At 52.6% G+C, this 23,957-nt stretch overlaps 7 protein-coding genes across 7 annotated transcripts; 3 read left to right on the top strand and 4 right to left on the bottom strand.

Moving 5' to 3' along the window:
- Positions 1–147: 147 nt before the first annotated feature.
- On the bottom strand, positions 148–872 carry UCRPA7_1712 (hypothetical protein; the record flags this gene model as incomplete). The annotated part of the gene is made up of 2 exons (XM_007914286.1): positions 148–639; positions 708–872. 2 exons carry the CDS (start codon positions 870–872, stop codon positions 148–150), a joined length of 657 nt encoding a protein of 218 aa, XP_007912477.1.
- A 5,644-nt stretch (positions 873–6,516) lies between these two features.
- UCRPA7_1711 (putative branched-chain-amino-acid aminotransferase protein) lies at positions 6,517–7,894 on the top strand (the record flags this gene model as incomplete). The annotated part of the gene is made up of 2 exons (XM_007914290.1): positions 6,517–7,608; positions 7,724–7,894. The coding sequence occupies 2 exons, from the start codon at positions 6,517–6,519 to the stop codon at positions 7,892–7,894; spliced, it is 1,263 nt and encodes a 420-aa protein (XP_007912481.1).
- A 411-nt stretch (positions 7,895–8,305) lies between these two features.
- UCRPA7_1710 (hypothetical protein) lies at positions 8,306–9,295 on the bottom strand (the record flags this gene model as incomplete). Its single annotated transcript, XM_007914291.1, has 3 exons — positions 8,306–8,371; positions 8,433–8,947; positions 8,995–9,295. 3 exons carry the CDS (start codon positions 9,293–9,295, stop codon positions 8,306–8,308), a joined length of 882 nt encoding a protein of 293 aa, XP_007912482.1.
- Positions 9,296–11,284: 1,989 nt separating this feature from the next.
- UCRPA7_1709 (putative tripeptidyl-peptidase protein) lies at positions 11,285–13,185 on the top strand (the record flags this gene model as incomplete). The annotated part of the gene is made up of 2 exons (XM_007914287.1): positions 11,285–12,031; positions 12,088–13,185. The coding sequence occupies 2 exons, from the start codon at positions 11,285–11,287 to the stop codon at positions 13,183–13,185; spliced, it is 1,845 nt and encodes a 614-aa protein (XP_007912478.1).
- A 2,332-nt stretch (positions 13,186–15,517) lies between these two features.
- On the bottom strand, positions 15,518–16,749 carry UCRPA7_1708 (hypothetical protein; the record flags this gene model as incomplete). Its single annotated transcript, XM_007914288.1, has 2 exons — positions 15,518–16,249; positions 16,327–16,749. The coding sequence occupies 2 exons, from the start codon at positions 16,747–16,749 to the stop codon at positions 15,518–15,520; spliced, it is 1,155 nt and encodes a 384-aa protein (XP_007912479.1).
- Positions 16,750–18,325: 1,576 nt separating this feature from the next.
- Positions 18,326–21,689, bottom strand: UCRPA7_1707 (putative atp-dependent helicase nam7 protein; the record flags this gene model as incomplete). Its single annotated transcript, XM_007914285.1, has 2 exons — positions 18,326–21,329; positions 21,385–21,689. 2 exons carry the CDS (start codon positions 21,687–21,689, stop codon positions 18,326–18,328), a joined length of 3,309 nt encoding a protein of 1,102 aa, XP_007912476.1.
- A 619-nt stretch (positions 21,690–22,308) lies between these two features.
- UCRPA7_1706 (putative u3 small nucleolar ribonucleoprotein imp4 protein) lies at positions 22,309–23,403 on the top strand (the record flags this gene model as incomplete). The annotated part of the gene is made up of 4 exons (XM_007914289.1): positions 22,309–22,314; positions 22,379–22,858; positions 22,910–23,146; positions 23,233–23,403. The coding sequence occupies 4 exons, from the start codon at positions 22,309–22,311 to the stop codon at positions 23,401–23,403; spliced, it is 894 nt and encodes a 297-aa protein (XP_007912480.1).
- Between the last annotated feature and the right edge of the window lie 554 nt (positions 23,404–23,957).

Raw genomic sequence — 23,957 nt, 5'->3', positions numbered from 1 at the left:
AGAACCCTTTTGCCAGCAAGACCAAAGCAGGAGAAAGAAGGATCAAATCACGCCGAACCGCCGGTCACGATGGACCGTCCCGGAAACACAGCACCACCTCCAGAGACTCCTCAAAAGAACATCATCATATCATGAGTGAGAGCACCGCTACAGAGCAGGCTTGGCCTTGTTCTCGCCAAAGACATCGTCGACCAGGCCCTTCCACAGATCCCTCAGCATGCCGCCCTCGGCGTGCTGAGCACCAGCGGCTGGCTCCGCCTCGTGCGCCCACTTGAGCTCAACACCATCGACGCCGAAGCCCTCGACCTCGGTCAGCGCGGCGGGCAGCACCTTGGCCGGGTCGGCGGCGACGATGCGGATCTCCGGCTCGGCGAGCGGGGCGTCCGGCTCCTCGGCGACGAGGTGGCTGCGGTCCGGGTTGTAGTTGTCGGGCAGGAGGGGGACGCGCATGCGGGCGAACGAGTCGGCGGCCGCGTTGTCGCCGTAGAGCTGCGCGGTGGAGGGCAGCACGGCGTAGTCGATGGAGCTGGTGTCGAGGCGGGCGGACTGGCCGGGCGACGAGTGGAAGGTCTGCATCAGAGGGATGGTGCGGGTGGGCGATGGCACGGGCCGGTGGGAGGTGGTTATGCCGCGGGTAGTCTGGTGAAGCGGATAGTCATTAGCGTCTACAGAGTCAGGTAGGGCGGTTTCGATGATAGAAGACTTACACTTGATGTGTCACTACTCCTGCCATCGACAGTCTGCTCTAGTTCTTGCCGGACACGGGCAGAGGCCGTCTTGGAGGCATTGAGGAGATGGCTCGGGCGAGGGGCCGAGGCGGTGGTGCTCAGGGAGCGGGTGAGCTTGGCGATTGGGGCAGTCACTCTCGTCATTGTGTAGTTGGAGGTTTGAACGATCTTGTAGGAATTGAATGAGGTATCGATGAGGTTGATTCTAGTCAAAAGGTAGATGGCTAAGTAGAGATAATGGATGCTTTCCGAGGACAACCTCGGGAGGGGGGAACAGATCAATCGAATGACTTGATGCTCGGAGGTCCGGCAATGGGGAGATGGGGGGAGCTTTAACGTCGGAGAGAGGGTGCAGATGGTGCACTGCCGTGTCTGAAATGGTCCAATCAAGCTTTCCACTTTGTCTCGAACGGGTTGCAGCTCTGCTGATGGGCAATGCACCAGTGTTACCTTTCCGTAACTCTAAAGTTCGATTAGGGAGAGTTGTCAGGTTGCACTTGAGATCTCTTTGCAAAGCAATCAGACAGACTTGTCAATTAATGTTAAATCGACAGTAAAGAGGACACTCTTGACAATCCACCCCCCTTTTATTCTTGTTATGACTGACCGACTGATAAGACAGTACATAGGTACTGATGATATGACTGATGTTCTCAACGTTCCCCAGATTCCCTGATGGGACCCATCTATATGCAACTCAGTGGGGTCCTGAATAGCAGAGGTCCCGGTTCGTTGAGAGAAGCTTGGGCCACTCAGCGGACACTGGCATCCCAGCCCGTCCTGACCGCCAGGATTCGGCAGGCCTTCCGCGGGCTCGTTCGAGTCTAGTCAAGAGTCCAACAAATGCCATTCTCCACATTCCCGACAAATTGGCCAGCCCCATCTCAGCTCGAGATAACGTTAAGGTTAAGGGGGAGTCATCGGTCCCCTAGGACAGATGCCCTAGGAACAGCGAGAGCTCAGCGAGCTCAGCAGTGTGGATTGCTGTGTAGCCGGCAGAGTTGGTCTGGTTTGTTGCTAGGTCAGGTCTCACTCGAGTCACTGTCTGCTGGCCTGAGGACATGTCTGCACGATTGGTTAATCTCGCATCTCGATAGATCTACAGTACATTGATTGAGGCACTGAGGGATTTGCCCGCCGATGATCGAGTTCAGGTCCTGATAGGTACACCGCTAAACACGCCTGTCAGGCCTGCCGCAGCTGGTTCTGGCATATTGCCAGCATTGCCTAACCTCACGACACTGTCATGAAGCCTGAAATCATTCACTATCAAGCTCGGCGCTAAGCAATGCTCTCCCCTCAAGTATTGTTATAACTTTTCAATATGAGAGATGCGGAACAGTTGATCTAGCCATCAATTCCCAGCGTATATGTCAATGTCGACAATAGATGCGGCCATGGCTATGCCTCCAAGCCCCGCCCAAGAGATTTTCAAATTAGTCTACAGTCAGAGAGACCGGCGCATGCCCTCATCCTCAAGCAGGCGCCGTTGTCTTTACGACTTGACAGAAGCACCTCAAATGGCAGCTATCCTTGCATCACATTCCTAGGCTCACGTGGCCTTTGGCTTCCCTTTCGCTGCATCTGCCCATTCTTTATTCCACTTTTCGAGTCTTGTCAGAGTTTGTTCCAAGCGATTCGAATTAGTACTGCTAAAGGAGCTCGTTGCTGTTACGAGGCTCTCGGCCAGAGTTGGCGGGCTTGTAAGGAAGGACTGCATCGCCTCTGAAAGACCCGTCGATGACGGTCTAAGTGGCACTAAGCTTTAGACACGATTGTGATTTTTTTTTTTTTTTAATTTTTAGAAAGGGTGAACTCACATCTCTTCAGTCACGGCGGCTGATATTGCTGACATTATCGATATCAATCTGATACGCTAAGCAACAGATTGGTGATTGTTCTTCATCCCTAGATACATAGGAACTAGAAGAAGGCATCTCGATATGAAATTTCCGTCCATTTTTATATAAGTTCTCACTAGCATTCTGTGAAAATAAACGACTAGCAAAATAGCCCAATTCAAGCTGATCATCTCATGAACATAGCACAATATACGAAGAGCACGATTTGAAAGATGGACTTGTGTGCGTACAGTTTGTCTTAACAAAGTCGGTGTTGGGTTTGATTGGTCAGGAGGTTCTTTTTTCTGTGAGACCACAATGTGCTCTCTCGGAAGCCTCGTTCAAGTTTTATCCAACTGGTAAGCATGCCACCAGACACAATTTATGCTAAGACACGTTGACTTTGAGAGAGCTAGAAAACTTGTCGGATCGTGTTTGCGCTTCTCTACATATGATCGGTTTACCTCAAGGACAAGAGCACTGGACAACAAAGATATAATCATGGGAAAGACAGGGGAGCAAGAACACTCATCAAGACGCCGAATCTAATACGTCAGACATGGACATGTGTAAGTAACGAGAATACTGTAGTAGCGAGATTTTTAGGCTCACCATCGCGATTATGATAGTGCCACTGTATGATGGCTCCCTTAAATTCTCAATTTGACATGAGTTGTTCAGCTTTTGGTTGTGGGCACGTTCGCTGCTACAACTGCCATGTGGAGTCGTTATACGAAGAATTCCACGATTCTGGTGGTGTGTCGGCAGGCCAGCCTGCCGGACATTGTCCTCCGTATTCTGGAATGTCATCGGATGAATGGATATTGTTGAACAGTGATGATCAAACATCTTCCGTGACCGGAGGGATTCCCTGCGAGATGGCAAAGAAGGTCGAGGAAGCGAATGATAAAGCTCCGGGTTACGACAAACCCTTAGTGGCTGGATCACTCATGGCAGATGCCATCCGGTTCGATGACAACGATGACGAATTGAAAGACGAGACGAAGTCTTCGACTGGAGGGTCTTCCACTTCTAACAGTACCGATTTTTGGGATACAGACTATCCACCAGATGCGCCTGACCTCCCTGAAGGACATCCTTTCCTAAAATATGAAAATGAGATTGTCAAAGATGTATTAGACACATTCTATTCTCAGCAAGCACCTAGAGATGGGGCAGAGGAAGCAGCCCAATCATCAATCTCAAATACACGATACCCCGTATGCAGTCAAGGGGTGAACTCTCAGCACAATACAAGAAAGCGAAATGGTGCAAGTCAATCAAGTAAAGACTCAGAGGACGGCTTTCATTTCGTCAGTTCGAACAAGCGACAACGGCTTCATGAAAATTGCGTGTCATTCGCGTGCCCATTCTGCAAATACGATTCAATCAGATACCAAGCTTGCTATAATTACCTCCTTCGGAGGATCAGAGACGTCAAGCAGCATATAATCAGGTGTCATAGGCGTCCAATATATTGCCCTCGGTGTTATCAAGAATTTGAGAATGAGGCCGCAAGGGATACTCACGTCCGAACAGCAATATGTACGCCGTGTTCTCCGCGTCTCATAGACGGAATCACAGAAGACCAGAGAGCGGCGCTAGCAAACAGGGTATCGGCCAAAGTCTCCAGCGAAGAGCAATGGTTCAGCGTGTTTGAGATATTGTTTCCAGGCTATCCTCGCCCGTCATCACCCTATATTGATAGAGGACTTTCGGATCAGTTGACAACGCTAGTTGATTACCTGGATGGCCCAGGAACAAGGGTGATCTTAGATGCAATCGGATTCCACGTTACATGGAATATAGGAAGAAATGAGGAGGCAGATATACCTGCCTTTCAAGCGCGAATCGTACAGGGTGCGATCAGACACGTGGTCGACCAGTGGAGAGAGCAGACTAGTTCTATCGTACAACAAGAACCACAGGCACTCGTGCCGTCAACACCGATCTCGACTGATGATCGAACGAATTATTTAATATCACCATCACAGTCACTTCACAACCCACATTCAACTTCGCGAATTTCGAATGCATTTACATCTGATCCTGGCCAGCTATCTTTCCTGAGCGAGCCCTACCTTCCCGCAAGCATAAACGCAACACGCTCAACCAACTCAGGCTCAGACCTGCCTTCGTCTAGAGCTCGCCATGCTAATCTGGTAGTACTGGGTGCCCACGTTGGTACGCACCCAGCTGAGAGTCGTATACCGGCGGATCCCATTTTGACATGTGTGGACTCGCCAAGAGATGAGCTGGCCGGTGGTAGGAATGAGACATCTAGTGAGGCGCTGGCCTCCGCTTATGGGAGCGGAATTGGTGTATCTGATAATTTCTTCGTTGACTCACTGAGTCTGGACTTCGAAATTTTCGACACTCGAGACGACGTAGATCAGACTTAGGCCGAATCTTTGTCTGCCATTTATGAAAGCAGCGTTAGGCAGAGATACGGCTTTCACGGCACTATTAGGCTTCTCCTCTAGCTTCCATGGTCGACCGATATAGGTCGGGTTCGTCGAGCTGGACATCTGATTATATTTGAGCGATTTTTCTCTACTTTCTTAGATAAGCTAGAACCCATGGAAAGTGAATTGTATTGCCAAACATATGAGCACTATGTATCAGTAGATGGGGCGGTCGTCTGTCACTTCACACCGTAGATGTATTTACAAGCGGCTCTGTCTGTAGGGCGGGTAGTCAAACAATCGCTATGCAACTCAAACTTATTAAGGAGCCAATGAAGTCAAAGAATTGGAGACAGATACGGACTTCCACATCACGGGGGCAGCTCCGTGCTCGCAGGGTGGTGATCACGATCGCCGGCAGCATGATGCACGCAAACGCGCAATGAGCACGCTTACACGTTGCATTAGATTTGAGGGGGAACTGATAACAGACGGAGGTGATTTGATTGACTAGTGCCAAGTTCCCGAGGAACCCGTGATACGGCCTGCTCAGTATTGAGAGTGCTGGTCACTTAGCGGTGTGGAGCTCAAAAAGGCAATTGCCGTCTACCAGCGGCTACATTCGGTCTTCAGCACGCATTCCGCCTCCGTGGACGAATTCCTTCCAGGCCAGAGAGCAGCATCCGGCCTCTCTAAACCATCAATTGAGTCGTGACTCTGCGCCACTTGGAAGTGACCCATTTTTCAGGTGAAAACGCTTAAAAAATTCGTGCATACAGGTCTCTTCAGCGATGTCGGGACCAGGGCTAGACGGTCAATTGGAAACAGGGGCAATGTTGCCTGTGTGACGCAAGATGGCAAATTCAGCACGGCCGATCGCCTTCGAGAAGCCCCAGAGAACAATCAGCTACTACCGTCACTGCGCAACGGCGAGCGTTGCGATCCATTAATTGCCAATCGGCTTAGGCGGCACTATCAGAGCTGCTCCAGTGTCATGAGCCGCTAATTGAGATAGTGAGTAGCCTATCGCAGACTGGGGAAGCGCAAAGGATCTATCACATCGTTCGCGATCTGTTTCCAGAATGTGGAAGGAGGGTCCAGTGGCCGCCTATCTCCGGCATATCGACTTAGACGGAGACGCCATCAATGTGGGTAATCGGGGGGCTTCAAGCAAACGGACTCACTTTCGGCGCCGTCCACGGGAGGACATGCCGTTTTCTTTCTCTCATGCATCATCCTCCCACGTTCTGGTGCATTATCCAAACGCCCTTTCCGTGACCCCGTCCCCATTCCAATTGGCTTCTGAGTCACCCTGCCCAGACCGTTCACGCTATTGTGTAAGTGCGGCACCTTGACGGGGTGTGTCCCTTTTTAAACTTCGACCCGTCCTTCCTTTTTGGTCCTGAGGCTCTCCCTCTTTGTCTTTGATATTTGTCTTCACACCTCCAGTCACGAGTTTGTACCACATTGCTGGGACCACAAGTGTTCGATCTCGTCTATCTCAAATCAAATTGGGCCCCCGTTTTAATACAAGATACTAGGATGGCTCCCTCTGCTGCATCCCCGATATCCCCCTCCCAGCACAAGGGCGAGCAGGATGTGGACCTGACGTCGATGGCCATTGAGCACAAGCTGGGCTCTGCACCCCTTAAGAACGGCCATGTCGAGACCAAGCTTCAGGAGCTGGACGCTTCCAAGCTGACTTTTGAGCGGACGAAGAACCCGCGTCCAGTCCCTGATGAAGCCACGGCTCATGCCGGCACCGAGACCATCGCCACCGACCACATGGTCGCCGTCTCCTGGAACGCTTCGACCGGCTGGGCCGCTCCGGAGCTCAAGCCCTACGGCCCCATCTCCCTGATGCCCACGGCCTCCGTGCTGCACTACGCCACCGAGTGCTTCGAGGGCCTCAAGGCATACCGCGGCTTCGACGGCAAGCTGCGCCTCTTCCGGCCAGACTGCAACGCGCGGCGCATGCTCACGTCCGCGGTGCGCATCTCCCTGCCCGCTTTCGACCCAGAGCAACTCGAGCAGCTGCTATTGGCGCTCATGGCCGTCGACGGGCCCAAGTGGCTGCCGCGCGACCGGCCCGGCTCCTTCCTGTACCTGCGTCCGACGCTGATCGGCACGCAGCCGCAGCTGGGCGTGCAGGCGCCCAAGGAGGCGCTGCTCTACATCATCGCGACCTTCATGCCCAAGATGGACGCGCCCCCCGGCGGCATGAAGCTGCACACCAGCCCGGAGGACATGGTGCGCGCGTGGGTCGGCGGCTTCGGCTACGCCAAAGTCGGCGCCAACTACGGGCCCTCGCTGCTGGCGACCAACGAGGCGCGCGCGCGCGGCTTCGGCCAGATCCTGTGGCTGTACGGGCCCCAGGGGTACTGCACGGAGGCGGGCGCCAGCAACTTCTTCGTCGTCTGGAAGGACGCCGCCTCGGGCAAGACGCAGCTCGTCACGGCGCCGCTGGACGACCGGCTGATTCTGGACGGCGTCACCCGCCGCAGTATCCTGCAGCTGGCGCGCGAGCGGTTGGGCGACGACCTCGAGGTCGTCGAGAGGCGGTATACCATCGATGAGGTTATCCAGGCGGACGCGGAGGGCCGGTTGGTGGAGTCCTTTGCGGCTGGCACTGCGGTAAGCATTTTCTTTTTCTGCCCCTTTTCTTTCACTTGGTGATATTTGGTGGCGCCGTCTTATGTCAGAACCGTAACTGCTTTCGAAAATCATTGCTGACATTGATGCTTATCAGTTCTTCGTCACTCCCGTGTCTCTGGTCCATCACCGCGGAAAGGACGTGCAGTTGCCCATGGGCGAGGGCGAGGGCGGCAAGTTCACGCTGCAGCTGAAGCAGTGGATGAAGGATATCATGTATGGAGGCGAGCAGCACCCTTGGGGCGTTGTTGTCCAAGAGGAGATTTAATCGTTCATTGCAAAAGCATTGTGAGGCTTGCAAGGCATCTTGCATTTTTTTGGCGTTAAAAAGGATTCGGGCAAGAAGTAAAAGTGTAGCAGTCACTGTTGACTTCATCGAGTTGTGTATATGGTCTGGATGGCCTTCAGCATAGATTAATGAGATAACGTTGAATTAATGGCCCAATCGGCACTGCTATTGTAATTTTGATTGTTGCATAGCTACCGCGACAATATTTGAATTCATTAAAACCCGAGTACTTACTAAGACCCTGCGGTACATTCCACAACCAACACGGGAACAGAACATTGATCAAGCCATGACTAAGATGCGCAAAGAAAAGCAAAACCCATTGCGCCAGGACGTAGTGGGCTCGCGTTATAAGACACCTTTTGTGAGATACAGCTGAGTATAGAAAATTCAATCAGCTAGCATCTTTTGCTGCACCAGACCAGCGATAGCACCGCACCCAGCCTTGTATGCGTTCTGGGCCAATATCAGCGAAAGCACTTACACTCGGGTTAGGAGCGTGTGGTCGAACACTCACATTCTCTGTTGCTTTGGCCTTTTTCATGAAGCTTTGTGCCATGTGCTCCCACTCCATCTCCATATCCTTGAAGTCCTTGTTGAACTCAGCGTAAGTTGTAGCTGACAGTATGGGGATTCCATTAACGTCTCCATTCTGATGATGACCACCCCGAACTTCCTTGCTCGCCATTTCTCCTAGAATAGATAAGATCTCGTTCTGCGCAATCTCCCATTGGTCCCACAGCTGCTGGACCTCTGTCTCGAGTACTGTGAGACGCTTTGCAGAGGACCCGATGCACTCGCCGATACTCGCGACCTCCGTGGATTTTCGGCCAGTCTTTTCATCTATGCACTCATACTGGGTGCGACATGCGTTGAGAGAGCGAACAAGGCTCTTCTTTCCTGTAATAGCGGCAAGGAAAGCTTCGTCCTGGTCCCTAGTAGAGGAAGCGACGGCCCCAAGCTTGGAGTGTACCCCTTGGAGGCGATTCACCGTCTCCTCATGAAGCTCAGCCGCATACAAGCTGTATTCGCCTAGCTTTGTGTAAGTTGAGGAACATAGGTACTTCCAAGATACATACGCTTCAGCTTATCTAGGAGGGACAAATCCTCGGCGCTGCCGCTCGATGAGATAGTCGCTGGGGTTAGATGCAGGAAATTGGTATTCGGCTTGACAATCTGGGCGGGCTTGTTCAAGCGACTAAAGAATGCCGCTGCGACGTCAACAGTTGCAGGTTCTGATGAGACATCCTTCTCCGGAGGTAAGGAGCGAAGACGTTGGCGGAGGTAGTCATGCTTTGGTTTTCCAGACTCGACTTCGGGAAATGTCTGCTGTGGTGTGGGGTGCTGCCAGATGCCAGGAGTTCTTTCGAATTGATGCATCTTTTCAGATTATCTGAACCCTTCTCGGTGACGGCTGGTCTCTCGCAGTTTGTACTACAATATATGGCGTTGCATAGACTCGACGAGGAGTATTTAACTTGCACAGGAACAACGACAACGTCGAGAAGAGAACTAAGAACTTCACGCCAAATAGAATAGAGTCCTCGTCTAGGACATTGGGAAGGTGTGAAGGACTACGCAGGGAAGGCGTTGTGCTCACAGTGAGAAAGAAGGCAGTCGCGACCTCAACCAGACGATTGATAAAACTGCTCCTTCCTTGTAGAGCACCATTGCATACAAACTCTGCGACACAATCGAGGGCAAGACTTCGGGCTTTAATTGAACATTTTTTTAGCTCATCTTCCGCATTTTACCTTCTCCTAAGCTATGCACCGGTGTTTCTTGTCCATGACCTCGGAACCTCTTCCCTCCACTGCAGACACACGATGCCACCTAGAGGGCTATCTTTCCCTACAACAATAAGAGCCCTAGCTAGCGCCTTCAATACACGATCTCTCACCTTGACCCATCAGCCACGATCACTCATGTTCCAGGCAGCGAATTTGGCACCCAAACACACCTTCCCAACTTCTCGAACACTGCTAGAGTGATACGTATGTGTGCCAAGTAGAAGAGGTAACGACCCGTGCTTCTAGAAACCCTGTACTTCGAAAAAAAAACCCTCAGGTCTTGTCCGCGGTGCGATTTGCGCCTGTGGTTATTGTGCATCTTACGTCAGTCCCCTATTTTCTCACCCTTTACCCTTGCTTGACAGCTCACCATGAATGAGGCAGGGAAACTAATGAGTATGGCCTGTGACCTTAGTTGAAAATGGATTCAGGAACTGGTTCTTTGAGTAGTCTATAAATAAAGCACAATGTCATAGTCTTGATTCAATGCGGCCTCTAATGCGCCATAGAGTTGTCAACTTACACCGTGGACTCTCGACAAAACGCCATGGTGTTAGTGGCCCTTATCGCATTCAAACGGCCGATGCACGGTTACTAAACATGTCTCTGTTGGGAGACCTCAGAACGCCTCTTTTGACCTTCTTTCATCGTCTGGTCATAAATATACCTAAATTCTCTTCTAATGTGAACATTATAGCCGGCTTGGTATTTTACACACCAGCGTCACACAAGCACTATATCAAATTGACTTGGCGTTGCGTACCAAGTAAGTAGCATCTGGATGAATTACCCTGAGGCTCCCTGTGTGCAACTTGGCTTCGCAATTAGTCCAGACCCGAGCTTGCGGCTTCAATGCACACTTAGCCAGGTGTATCTCCTATCATCTTGCCACCTCCTGACTTCTGATTCGTCGATAATAGAATTGTCGACCAACTTTAACTTCCAAGATTGAGCAGGTGTTTTCCCTTAGCGCAGCCTCCGGAACGAATGGCCTGCGAACCCCTGCCCAACGCCTCGGCAATGCCCTAGTTGCCCCCTGGAAGATGCCACCAATGCCCCACGCTTGGCGACCCGGGGAGCCACACCTTATTGCATGGTCAGATCGGCTGCCGGGATGTCTGCTTTACGGTACTGTCCCCCCTTTAACCCAATCGGGCAGCTAAATGCAGTTCACCCTCCGATCTTCATTTCTCAAGCTTTGCGGCAGGGCACAGGGCGGCCGGGGCGCTCGACGATGCGCGCCTTGATAGGTAGGAGGAATTATACCGCCGAGGGAAGGTACACGGGGTGGCATGCAGAGCGGCATGCCAGCCCTGCTATACGATGCGATTATATCAGGTTCCCAGGCGACACCATGGTCAATCATGCAAGAGCTCTCAGGGCATCGGTCATATATATATAGCTGAAGGTGGCCGCCCTTGACAGCTTCTCGCAGCCTTGTCCTTCTTTTGCCAGAGCGCATTCAATTGTCCGCTCACTCATTCGTTTACCTCCTTCTCGTAGGTGAGGCGACTAGTGTGAAGCTCTGTCACGGCTCTCTCATCTCGAAGCGTTACGGTCAAGCAGAAGGACCGTAAAAATGCGTAGCCAGTTGCTCTTCTGCACAGCATTTGCTGCTCTCCAGTCGCTTGTGGAGGGCAGCGATGTGGTGTTGGAGTCATTGCGAGAGGTCCCTCAGGGCTGGAAGAGGCTTCGAGATGCGGACCCCGAGCAGTCCATCAAGCTGCGCATTGCGCTTGAGCAGCCTAACCTGGACCTGTTCGAGCAGACCCTCTACGACATCTCGTCACCGGATCACCCAAAATATGGCCAGCATCTCAAGAGCCACGAGTTACGGGATATTATGGCACCTCGCGAGGAGTCAACTGCTGCTGTCATCGCTTGGCTGCAAGACGCTGGGCTTTCTGGCTCGCAGATTGAGGACGACAGCGACTGGATCAACATCCAGACGACAGTCGCCCAAGCCAACGACATGCTGAACACGACTTTCGGTCTCTTCGCCCAGGAAGGCACCGAGGTCAATCGAATTCGAGCTCTGGCATATTCCGTGCCTGAGGAGATCGTCCCTCACGTCAAGATGATTGCTCCCATCATCCGCTTCGGTCAGTTGAGACCTCAGATGAGCCACATCTTCTCGCATGAGAAAGTCGAGGAGACCCCGTCTATTGGCACCATCAAGGCCGCCGCTATCCCATCTGTGGATCTTAACGTCACCGCTTGCAATGCCAGCATCACCCCCGAGTGCCTCCGAGCGCTTTACAACGTTGGTGATTACGAGGCGGACCCATCGAAGAAGTCTCTTTTCGGAGTCTGTGGCTACTTGGAGGTGAGTGAAAATTAGTTTCTAGTGCCATGACATGGCCCTTACTCATCTGATAACAGCAATATGCCAAGCACGATCAGCTGGCCAAGTTTGAGCAGACCTACGCTCCGTATGCTATCGGTGCCGACTTCAGCGTCGTGACCATCAATGGCGGAGGCGACAACCAGACCAGTACGATCGATGATGGAGAAGCCAACCTGGATATGCAGTATGCTGTCAGCATGGCATACAAGACGCCAATCACATACTATTCAACTGGGGGTCGAGGACCTCTTGTTCCAGATCTCGACCAACCTGATCCCAACGACGTCTCAAACGAGCCGTACCTTGATTTTGTGAGCTACCTTCTCAAGCTGCCCGACTCCAAATTGCCGCAGACCATCACAACTTCGTACGGAGAGGATGAGCAATCCGTTCCACGCTCCTACGTGGAGAAGGTCTGCACCATGTTCGGCGCGCTCGGTGCCCGAGGCGTGTCTGTGATCTTCTCCTCTGGTGATACCGGTGTCGGCTCAGCGTGCCAGACCAACGACGGCAAGAACACCACCCGCTTCCTGCCTATATTCCCTGCTGCGTGCCCTTATGTGACCTCGGTTGGAGGCACTCGCTATGTCGACCCGGAAGTCGCTGTGTCCTTCTCGTCTGGAGGCTTCTCGGACATCTTCCCTACGCCACTCTACCAGAAGGGCGCTGTCTCTGGCTACCTGAAGATCCTCGGCGATCGCTGGAAGGGCCTCTATAACCCTCACGGCCGCGGTTTCCCTGACGTCTCCGGACAGAGTGTCAGATACCACGTCTTCGACTACGGCAAGGACGTCATGTACTCTGGCACAAGTGCCTCTGCACCGATGTTCGCCGCGCTTGTCTCGCTGCTGAACAACGCCCGTCTCGCAAAGAAGTTGCCGCCCATGGGATTCCTGAATCCCTGGCTGTATACCGTTGGTTTTAACGGGCTGACGGATATTGTGCACGGTGGATCTACTGGGTGCACTGGCACAGACGTGTACAGCGGCCTGCCCACACCTTTCGTTCCGTATGCGTCTTGGAACGCAACCGTGGGATGGGACCCCGTTACTGGACTTGGCACGCCTCTCTTTGATAAGCTGCTCAATTTGAGCACGCCAAACTTCCACTTGCCGCACATTGGCGGTCACTAGAGGCATACGACAAAGAGAGGAGGTAGTCTCATAAACGAGGTCAGAAAAGCATGACGGCAAACACATGGCACTGAACTGGCCACCATCTGTTTAATATATAGTACACTAAGGTCCTTGCTGTCAAACCAATGAAATCTGAAATGATAATGCTGTCGGTCTCCCAATTTCGTGTCCTTGTCCGGGTTTGTTGTGGGCTAGTAATGAAGTGTCATGAGATCATGAACTCATTTTGACAAACCCCTGAATGCCTTGCAAAAGCCCAGACCCTAATTACAACTCTACGTAGTATAGACTAAGCTATACATCTCTCCACACAACAAAAGAATACACCCTATATTGGAGATCAGAATTTGCCTCTGATATAGATTCTAGTTTAGGGATACGGTACGATCCCGGCCAGGCTCAGATAGGCCGTGGTGGAGGGCGACCGCCACCACCTCCTCCTTGCATAGGGCCCGGCGGTGGCGGCGGCGGAGGCATTCCCCCTGGCATCGGACCGGGCATGTATACTGGCATAGGCGGAGGAGGAGGTCGCCCATCCTGTGGTGGTGGCGGCGGCGGCGGCGGTTGAGGAGGAAACTGATGGTGAAGGGCAGCTGGGCCAGGGATATTGTCCTCATTACCTCGCAGAGACGTAGCAGCGCTTGACACGTCCATATCCGAGGCTTCCTCGTCAACAATGATATCATCTTCTCGAACACCTGTGGCCCCTCCACCGCCTCCTCCTGGATCCCGAGGATAGTGAAACGGGATAGGAGGCGGCGAGCGCGGCCTTGAGGACGGTCTGGAAGATTCGCTACCGTCGGACTCGCCTCTTCCAGCCAACCACAGGAAGAAAACGCGCATCAAGACGCCGGCACTGACGATCGTGGGGAGAAGCTGAGCCACCGTAGACATGCCATTTGATCTCTGCAGGTGATTCCACTGTATGACGAGTTCCACGGCGGTGATCATGATGATTGCCACTGCGAGGTCAAATAGTGTTTGCAGCTCCTGGAGCGCCTCGTTCTGGACTTTTCTGTCATTGTCACCGGCAGTCAGTGGTATTGTCAGGCAAGTCGACTCCGACTGGGCAAGGCTTGTGCGTACTTAGACTTCCTCTTGCGCTTCCTCTTGTTGCTTTTGACAAGACCAGTCGTAATGCAGAGAACCCAAAGGGCGCCCAGTAGGAGAGCGAGATTGAACATGATGTTTACTGCGATGAACCCGGGGTTGTCCAGAGGAAGTTTTGTGAAGAGAAAGCCATACTGATCACACTCTGTGCGCAGCCTTCGAATAGCGGAAGTCCAAAACCACATCTGATAGCCCAACAGGACGACAAATAGGATAAACGTCAGGAACCGGAAGACGGGACTGCTGGGAGCTTGTGGCCATCGAGAGAGGTTCCAGCGAGGGTTGCAGCCTGTGATCAGCCTCCACAAGTAAAGGGGTATAGCGAAGTAGAACTGCCCGAATACGAGCAGGAGGACGATATAGATCTCAGCAGCATGCATGGTATTCAAGGCAGTCTGGATGATGAGAGCCACGGAGGCCGCAAACACACACAATGTGTTCAGCACGCGGAGGTCTTGGATCGACGACTCACCGAGCCAGTACGCAATGATGATTCCGAACCATTGTATGTAGAACCCGACCCTGATACCGAGACCATACATCTCGCTGTGCACTTGAATGTTGCATGGTGCCATCCTGAATCGGTGGTTTCCTGGTACCGAGAGCCATAGAGTCCCTGTGATAGCCTCAAGGCGATGTAAACTGCCTTTGCTGCCATCTTATATGACAGCCGTCAGGTTTCTAGGTGTACAAGAGACCGTTTTACATGCGGAGACACTGTGTTGCCATCGACTTCGGCTACCCTCCTCCCCGGGAGAGCACAGCCAAGTGAGAACTGCGTCGAGTCGTGACAAACACGCATCCTGAAAAGCAGGCATCCGGAAACCCGCCAAGGAGAACCGGCATCCAGCATCTTCACGAGGTCTTCGGCTAGGTCATGAAACCGAACATTCTCTCCATGTGGATCTCCCGCGGCAGCTACCCGTGTCTGACGTTGACAGCAGCTGTGCCAGGCCGCTTGTAGACAATCGTCTCGGCTTGTGATACTCTAGCTCTGCATGCTCTCAAGGGATGGAGCGCCTTGCTCATCAACAGAGGCAATTTTCACCCACGATGGTGTAAATAGCTAAAATAGGTATCAATTGCTGAGCTAATACTCAATCTTGTCATGTTCCCCAGAGCAAAACACACCGTGACCCGCTAACCATATGCTTACCAAAGACTACTGAAAGACGTCGACATGTTGAGAGCCTTGAACGTATATCATATGCAAAAAGGATCATTCCGAGCTTGGCGCGGTGCTGGCCCTCATCTGACTGATCTGGCTCATCTGAGAAGCCATGCTGAGTCCCGTCCCCTTCCTCTCCCGCAGCGCCTTCGACCACCGCTTCTGATCCTTAATCGGCTCTCCCTGCCCGTCTAGCCCCAGGACTTCCATCAGCTCTGGGACCTCTGCATGATCTCGCGTGCTCTTCATGCGATGGCACCAAGTGATCCTCTTCTCCTCGACTTGGCCCTCCTCCTCGTCCTCATGCAAGCTGGTCGGCTTGTCGTGAGTCGTCGCCGTCGGATCATCTGTCGCTGCTCCGTTCGCGCTGCCGTTTCCCAGCTGCTTGTCGTGCTCCCGCGCAGGCGTGATGGGGTAGGGAGACAAGATATTCAGGGGCTCGAAGAGGAACTCGCCCCCAATCTGCCTCTGGTCGCCGGCCTTGAACGCCAGCCCGGTGGGGATGTGCTTGAGCCCCTGGATGATCGACTCGATGGAGCCCTTGAGCAGCGACTTCTTCATGTACGCCGGGCGCGAGCCGAGCGCCAGCGTCTTGACCATGCCCAGCTCCGAGTAGAGCTTCGCCGTCGGGTCCGCGTAGATGGGGAACGGGCAGCCCGTCGCGGCCGTGTACGAGTCGATCAGGCCCGGGTCGCCGCAGCCGACCACGGCGATGAACGTGCTGACCGGCAGGCCCAGGAGGGCGTCGGGCGTTATGGAGGCGGTCAGGGTGCGTAGATACTCCTGGCAGTTCTGTGTGCAGCAGGCCGCATTGTCAGTGGACTGGCGCCTGGACTAGGGGCGCGAAGCTTGCGACTTACACCGCAGAAGAAGTGGCGGATGAAGATGACGAGCACTCTCCTGGCAACACTGCGGCCGCTGTAGAGGCTCTTGAACGTGTGCGTCTTGCCATGGCGATCTAGCACCACGTAGTTCTCGATCTTGCGCTGTGTCTCGACGGAGGGCAGGTCATTGTTCGTCTCGACCTCGCCGCTAAAGTCTTTCTGCTCCTTCGTTTCGGGTAGGTCACACGCTGCATATGAGGCATTTGGAGCGCTTTCGGGAGCTTTTGTGGTCTGCGACTCGCTGGAGTTCTGCGCGGGAGCTGTCTCGGTGGCCGCCGCTGTGGGTTGTGACGCTTCTGTCGTCACTGGCGGCGCTTCCTGTTCACTGGGAAGTGCTGGTTCAGTGGGCGGTGGGGTGCCAGGCTTGGCGGCCTCTGTAGGATTCGAAGATGCAACCATTTTACAGGCACAATACGATTTTGAGGATCCAGTAGGCCAATGATATTATGATTCGGGGAATAATTCGAGAGAGAAGACAAAAGGGTTTTGAGGGGGTGAAGATTACCGTTTATTGTGCTTAGGAAAAGCAATCCGGTATAATCCAAGCGCTTAGTCGTCTGTCAAGCCACTGGAGCACAGGCTTTATCGACAGGAGACGAGGTTCAGAAATACGAGATGTCAGCCCAGAAAGACTGTGTGAGTGCCCGTGGATGAGGTGCAGCAGACCTTGCCTACGATCGTGTTATAAGGGTCTTTTCTTGCTTGCGCCCCCCTGGTCGTCCGCATGGCCCTTGTTCCAGCTGCTGCGACTGTCAGCCCCAGATCAAGATATCAGCCAGCCAAGCTACATGTGCCATACCTAGCAGGTTACCTTTACATAGTACGCAGTAGTGGCGGCCACCAGCGCAACGCCCCGCGCGCGCAGATGCACTGACGAGCTTGGCTAACGTGTCATCGCTACTGTGAGGTAGAGCTCAGACAAGTTGGAGTGATCTGCGATTCCACCAGGGGTCTTCCCATGGCCTCCCATCGGGCGTTTCCCGCCAGCAGGCAGGCCACTGCCCTGGGTTTCACTTGTGTGTGAGGTCATGTTCTGGCTTTAACCCCTGGAAACGAGTCCCTTCAGACTGAGGACTGAAGCACTAACCACCACCCAATTTCTTCACACCCATTTGAAAGCTGGACTTGTCAGACGCCTGATTAGAGTGAAGAGACATTTCCCAGACCGCAACTTTCAATCATTATCCTCTATCTGCAAGTGTAATGTCTCGAATCTCCAATCGAGCTTGGGTATGTCGTTGAATTAGACTACTTCGCAAACAACGGCGTCGTGGAGTATCATCCAGCAATGAAAAAGGTGGGCGGTACAAATCTTACCAGGCACGTGTCATCGTATCAAGGTGGTGCAAAACGAGTGTGTGTGATTCAACTATCTGACTTGACTTCCCCCTAAAGTATTGCTGCAACTAGAAGGATGCTCATCTTCACATCTTGTCTTGGCTGTGGTGCTCTTCCACCAGAGATCAGAGGCGGAAGACCAACTAAGCCTGATAAGCCCCAAATCTAGCAATATTGAAATGAATGTTGTGGGTGCGGCCCTGGGTGAAGAGAGGCGCTCATAATAAGTGCTCACATCTCGCCCCATCGCGTGCCAGCGATAAAGACGTGGCTGATGTAGTCCGACATCACCAAACTGAACAATCTGCAATTGCCTTCGCCGAGCTTCCTGGCGTCGAGGCATACGGGTACTTTGGCAGGCCATCAACACGTAGACCAATGACGTCTAGCTCACTTGACCAGTCCCTGTCATTACGACAGATCAGAATGGCTTCTGCTAGCTATGCTGAGAGTCCTCCCGTAGGCTTTCCCTAGAAGACGTCCTGCGCGGAGGACGAGCTGTCTGCGTCTCGTCGAGCTTGCTTTCCGCTGCTGACGGGCGAGAATGGCGTAGGACGTTCCCCCTTGGAAGTAAACAACGCCGATGTCATCGATCAGAGTAGAGTCCGATGCGGTATCATCCGCGTGAGTAGAGTCCTCAGTCGTATCCCGAGCCGCCGATCTGGCTGGCGAAGGCCGTGCTAACGCTCTTCTCATCGTCATCATACCGGCGACCAAATCCATTGCCTGGACCCATCCGTCCACCACTCTCGACGTACTGCTTCAATCGGTCGCTTTGGCTATAGGAAGTTGGTCGTGAAGCACCGATTGCCTCCTGTAATCCCGCTCCGAGACTCGCGCCACCTTGTCCAACACCCTTGCCACCAATTATGCTGGAGCTGGCATCGGTAAACTCAGAGTTCGCAACACTCTCTCCTGCAATGCTCTCAGTAGCACGGCCGCGACTCTTGGCTCCTGAGCGACCAGCTGGGCCGACCCCAGGGAGTCCGGGCCACTGTTCAGGACTAAAGTTGGAGAACATGTGAGGGTAAGCGGAACTGATCCCAGCACCACCCAGAGCAGAGCTGTGAATAGACGAGACATCATCAGGGATGTAAGACATCATCGAGCCTGAGTCGAAGTCTCGAACAGAGCCGTTCATGCCACCGTTGAAACGTCCATTCGAGTAGCTACTAGAAGCATACTGCTGCGGCTGTTGCTGTTGCTGCTGCTGTTGTTGTGCAAAGCGCTGAGGACGATAGCTTGTCTTGGGCCGACCGAATTGCAGTAAAGATGTCTGGAGGTTGGTGAGAGGGCCTTCCACAAGGCACTTGCGGTCCTTGAAGTGAACGAGGAGATGGTGCCACAGCTCGTGCTTGGAGAGAACCTTCGGGTTTCCGATGATGACCACGCCATACTTCGCTCGGGTAAGCGCAACATTGAGGCGGCGAGGATCAGAAAGGAAACCGATGCCCTGGTTATCGTTGGATCGAACACAAGAGAGAACAATGAAATCCTTCTCTCGTCCCTGGAAAGCATCGACTGAAGCAACCTCAACTTCCTTGTAGCTCTCCTTCTTGAAGGTTCCGGTATTCTGCATGGTGCTAACGATGTAGCTTCGTTGGCCTTCGTATGGAGTAATAACGCCGATGTCGCCTGGTTTCACTCCAGCCTTGAAGAAGCGTGTTACGATCTTCTCAACATTGGATGCTTCTGTTCGGTTCAGATACGATGTTCCGGAGGCGGAAATTTCTTCGTTGCCCAGATTAGACCAGAACATCATAGGTGTGTCCGCTACGGGCCAGGGAAAATCGACGTCACGGCGGAGTCGTTGCTGAATAGTGACACCATTCTGAAGAGATCCTTCATAGAACATGTTCGAGGGAAATTCTGAAAGGCATGGATGCATTCGGTACTGGACATTCAGACGAATAGGCACGAAGCTCAGCTTCACAAGACGCTCGAAGAGAGACTGGTTCAATCCAGCCTTGGCAGCCTTCTTGTTCATGATAACAGGGCCCAGCTGCTTGTGGTCACCCACAAGTACGACTTGCTTGCAACCTAGAACGAGAGGAATCATGCACTCAGGTTCGGCGGACTGAGTAGACTCATCAATCAGAACGTTTCGAAACTTCATCTTTGATAGTCGAGGATCGCCCGCTCCAACGCAAGTACAGCAGACAACATCAGCATTGTTGAGAATCTCGCGCTCGGCCGCTTTGGTGAGTTGCTTGAATTTCTTCTCGTCTTGAGATGAGAGTTCACCAGCGTCTTGCTTGAGCTGAGCGAGCTTCATGAGCTCGACATTGGTATCATTCATACGTACTTGCTCGTGCAAAGCAAGAAAGCTGACGGACGACTCGACATCCTCACGGGACTTTGCGGTGAGTCGAACAACCTTCAAACCTGTACGATGGACACGTTCGCAAAGCTGGTCCACAGCAACGTTGGAAGGAGCGCAGACAAGAACCTGGCTGTTGTTCATCTTGGCCAAATGGTAAATAATCGTCGCAGATGTAACCGTTTTGCCGGTTCCGGGTGGTCCCTGAATGAGACTGAGCGGTGTCGAAAGGACAGCTTTGATGGCATTGATTTGGCTGTTATTCAGGTCAGGCAAGCCAGGGGCACTGAACTTCTTGGGCATTTGTGTCTTCATTGGCGCAACGGCAACTTCGTGGCCAAGAAGCTTGTGGAAGATGTAGCCCGATACACTCAGCTCGTCGACGGCAAAAGTCTTCATGGCAACTTGCATACGGTCGTAAGACGTAGCCTTCCAAACGTAATCTGCCGAGAAGTTATGGGTGCACTCGGTAGGAACCGACTTGTCGCTTCCACCCTTGCGCAATTCCAAAGTGACTTCATCTGACTGGTTGTTCGGGATCTTGATGACATATCCGACACCTTCCCACGGAGGTCGAAGCTCGCCTTTGTACTTAAGACGCATCTCATCACCAACAGCTAGTTTGACATCTCCGGACTCAATCTTTGGGAGAATGAAGCTCGCCAAGTGCTTGTTGTTAAGACCATAATCCCACTTGACAACCAGGCCATCCTCGGACTGCGCTTCCTTGAGTTTCTTATCGTAATCGGACTCCATCTTCACAAGAGGACCAAAAATATTTTGATAGTGGTAAGGGTCGTCATACTTGAGAAGTACAGGGTGCGGGTCATCGTCGACGCTTGCATTCTTCTCGAGGTCTGCCACGGTCGCATTGGCATCTGCCTTCCACATCTCTTCTAACTTAGCAATGGTTGGAGGTGTCAGATGTCGAGCACGGAGCTGCTCAGCATCAGTTGGTGGGGCCACGAGCCAGCTTAGGAAGGATCGGTCCTCGATGAGGGGCTGCCATCTCGATATATCCCAGCTCATGTCCTTAGAAGAAGTGTTAGCGGCGCATGGCTGTCGGCACAGCAGCACCACGACTGTGTCGGACTTGGCGGGGATGAATCCCAGCAGGAAAACGTTCTTCGTTCCGCAGTTGTAGCATTCCAAGACTGTGTCGCCAAGAGCCGATTGAGGATGCAATTGAACCTCCTTGTGTCGCGCGCGGACCAGGTGATTGACAATGTGAGAAGACGTAGCGTTTCCACGGGCGCTGCAAAACCACTTATTGCAGCCGAGGCACTTGACAACAGACGCTGGTGAGTGAATTCCGCAGTATCTAGTACGCTGTCAGCATATTTCCCGGAATGGCAAAATCTCGAAGGACCACCTACGCGCAAGCGTGAGCAGGCAGCTCCTTCTCTTCCTCGGGTCTTCTTAGATTCAGCCTCTTCATTCCCCCGAGGGCCGCACTCGCAAGGCTCTCGTCGTCGTCATCGTCGAAAACCTCCGTTTCGTTGTCATCGTCGTCGTTGCGTCTGCGGGCGTTGCCGAGGCCGCCGCGTCCGCCATATTTGCCGTAGAGTAAGCTTTCGTCTGGGTCGATATTAGAGAGCTCATCTGCCCCATCAGCCTTGATCGTGTCGGCAGAATCGGAGATTAGATGGTTGCCCAGATGGTTGAAGGCGCCGGCATCCATGGTGTCGCAAACTTGTATGTCAAGGAAAAGGTTTCCCTGCTGAACAGATCCAGTCAGCTTATTTTCCATATAAAGCGAGGCTCAGCATGGGGTATGGGTTTATAAGAGCCAAGGAGGCGAAAGGCTGACGGTAAGTCGCCGGTGACTCGAAATTGAACGTACAGCCTTCTAGAATTTCTGCCACTCCTCCCGGTTGCCGTGTTCGGCTGTCGTGTCTGTAAGAAGTATGGGAGATGTGTAAAGTGAGACGGCACTGTCACATCATATCGGAAGTAGTCGCAATAACTGCAGCGTCGCAGTTTCTTTTAGAAATCAAGATCTGCTGGCCTGCCTTCCTCTCACCTTTGGGTTACCACGAAGGTTGTGTCGTTGGTGGGGAACTCTGGTCTGCAAGGTCCCATTCCGGCGCCGAATTTGCTGGAGGAGGGACCATCACGTGTGATAGGGAACCGCGATAAGAGAGCCACCCCACTAAAATTTCCTGCGGCGGCTCGCTTTTTTTCTGGAGGCGTCAAGGGTCCACCCTGGGCTTGCAGGTACGATACTCCTCCAGAGACATCAAAACTTCTCATAATCATATGTTGGAAGGGTCCAGAGAACAATTCCCAGCACAGCCAATATGATTGTAAGACTCGCCCAAGCTTGCATTTCCCAGACTCTTCACTCAATGACTGACACATCCTTTGTAGCGCAAACAAGCTCGACAGCGCCGGGATTACCTCTACCGGAAAGCCCTTCTACTCAAGGAGGCCGAGGTCAGCGAAAAGAGAGCGAAACTGAGAGAGTCTCTTGCTTCCGGACGACCCCTAGATCCAGCCATTGCCAATGACAAGGGACTGCGAAAAGATTTCCAATATGACGAGTCGCGAGCGGACCGGAGCCTCAGGGAAGAGCTAGATCTAGATGACGAGTATAGCGCCATGTCCGGAATTGTCGACCCACGAGTCCTGGTTACAACATCAAGAGACCCTTCGAGTCGCCTTGCAGCCTTTGCAAAGGAGATCAGGTTAATGCTACCAACTGCGATTCGTCTCAACCGAGGAAACCTTATCTTGCCCGATCTCGTCAACTCTGCGAAAGGCGCTGGCTTAAGTGATATTTGCCTGTTACATGAACACCGTGGTACTCCTACTGCTCTATCGATATCTCACTTGCCACATGGACCGACGGTATGGAACTTGAATACAGCGACTTTAGGGCATGTTGATTGACAAATATAGGTATCTTTTTCTCTACACAATGTGGTTCTCAGACTAGATATTCCCAACTCCCTGCGTGGAACTGTCTCTGAGAGCTATCCAAACCTGATCTTTGAGGGCTTCACAACCCCGCTTGGTCAGCGAGTCGTCAAGGTTTTGAAGCATCTTTTCCCTCCGAAGCCCACAGTCACGACCAAGGCCAAGAGCGGAAGAATTGTGACTTTCAAGAACATCGACGATGCTATCGAAGTACGCCATGTAAGTCAAGTCTCTCCTTATCATCTTGGTACCCGACATTTTGGTCATGGGATCATGGAACTTGCGCTAACAGGTCTTTTTCAAAGCATGTGTACGTCCGTACGAGCTATGATAGCTGCGAGCTTAGTGAGGTTGGACCTCGCATGACAATGAGGTTGTTTGAGATCAGAGGCGGTACGCTGGAGAACAAGGATGGCGATGTTGAGTGGCACCTCAACCAGTATACCCGTACCAGCCGAAAGAAGGACTATCTATGATTGCTGCCTGCGCTTCGTACGGAAGCAAATCACGCATCGCTCCATGTCATTCGAGACCGGAGCATACATACAAATCAGCACCACAGCTGCCTCTCAGACCACGGCCAAAGTGCACCGGCTCATCGGATCGTTCTCACAAACCAGGAAGAAGAGTATCGCAACAACTCAGGCCCGATGTATCCGAACTCGCTCGTCGTCAATACGGGGTATCGAGCTGCTCCTAAGGAGCTCTCCATATGGTCTTGTCATCGATGGACAATTTGCCGATCACCTGCAGCTTTAAACTTGGTGCCTATGACCACCACCGATACTCATGGAGGGTCTACTAAGTGGATTGATATCTGTTGGGTTGTCATGAAGTCCTGAATCAAGAAATTGGGCATGACTCGCAGGCTGAGACGTTGAGACGTCACAAATTTGGGGTTATCATAGATATCCTACTCCTCCGCCAGGGTAATAAATGTTAGTTCGGCAAAGAGTATCATTACCTCCTCAACAAGGGGTTACTATCTTTGTAGGCTTATTAACTTCTACAAAGATAGTAACCCCTTGTT

This window comes from Phaeoacremonium minimum (assembly GCF_000392275.1).
Source record: "Phaeoacremonium minimum UCRPA7 unplaced genomic scaffold PA7_03_scaffold_125, whole genome shotgun sequence".
Classification (NCBI taxonomy): Eukaryota; Fungi; Ascomycota; class Sordariomycetes; order Togniniales; family Togniniaceae; genus Phaeoacremonium; species Phaeoacremonium minimum.
The sequence above is the reverse complement of the archived record's forward strand: the minus strand, read 5'-3'. Positions and strand labels throughout refer to the sequence as shown.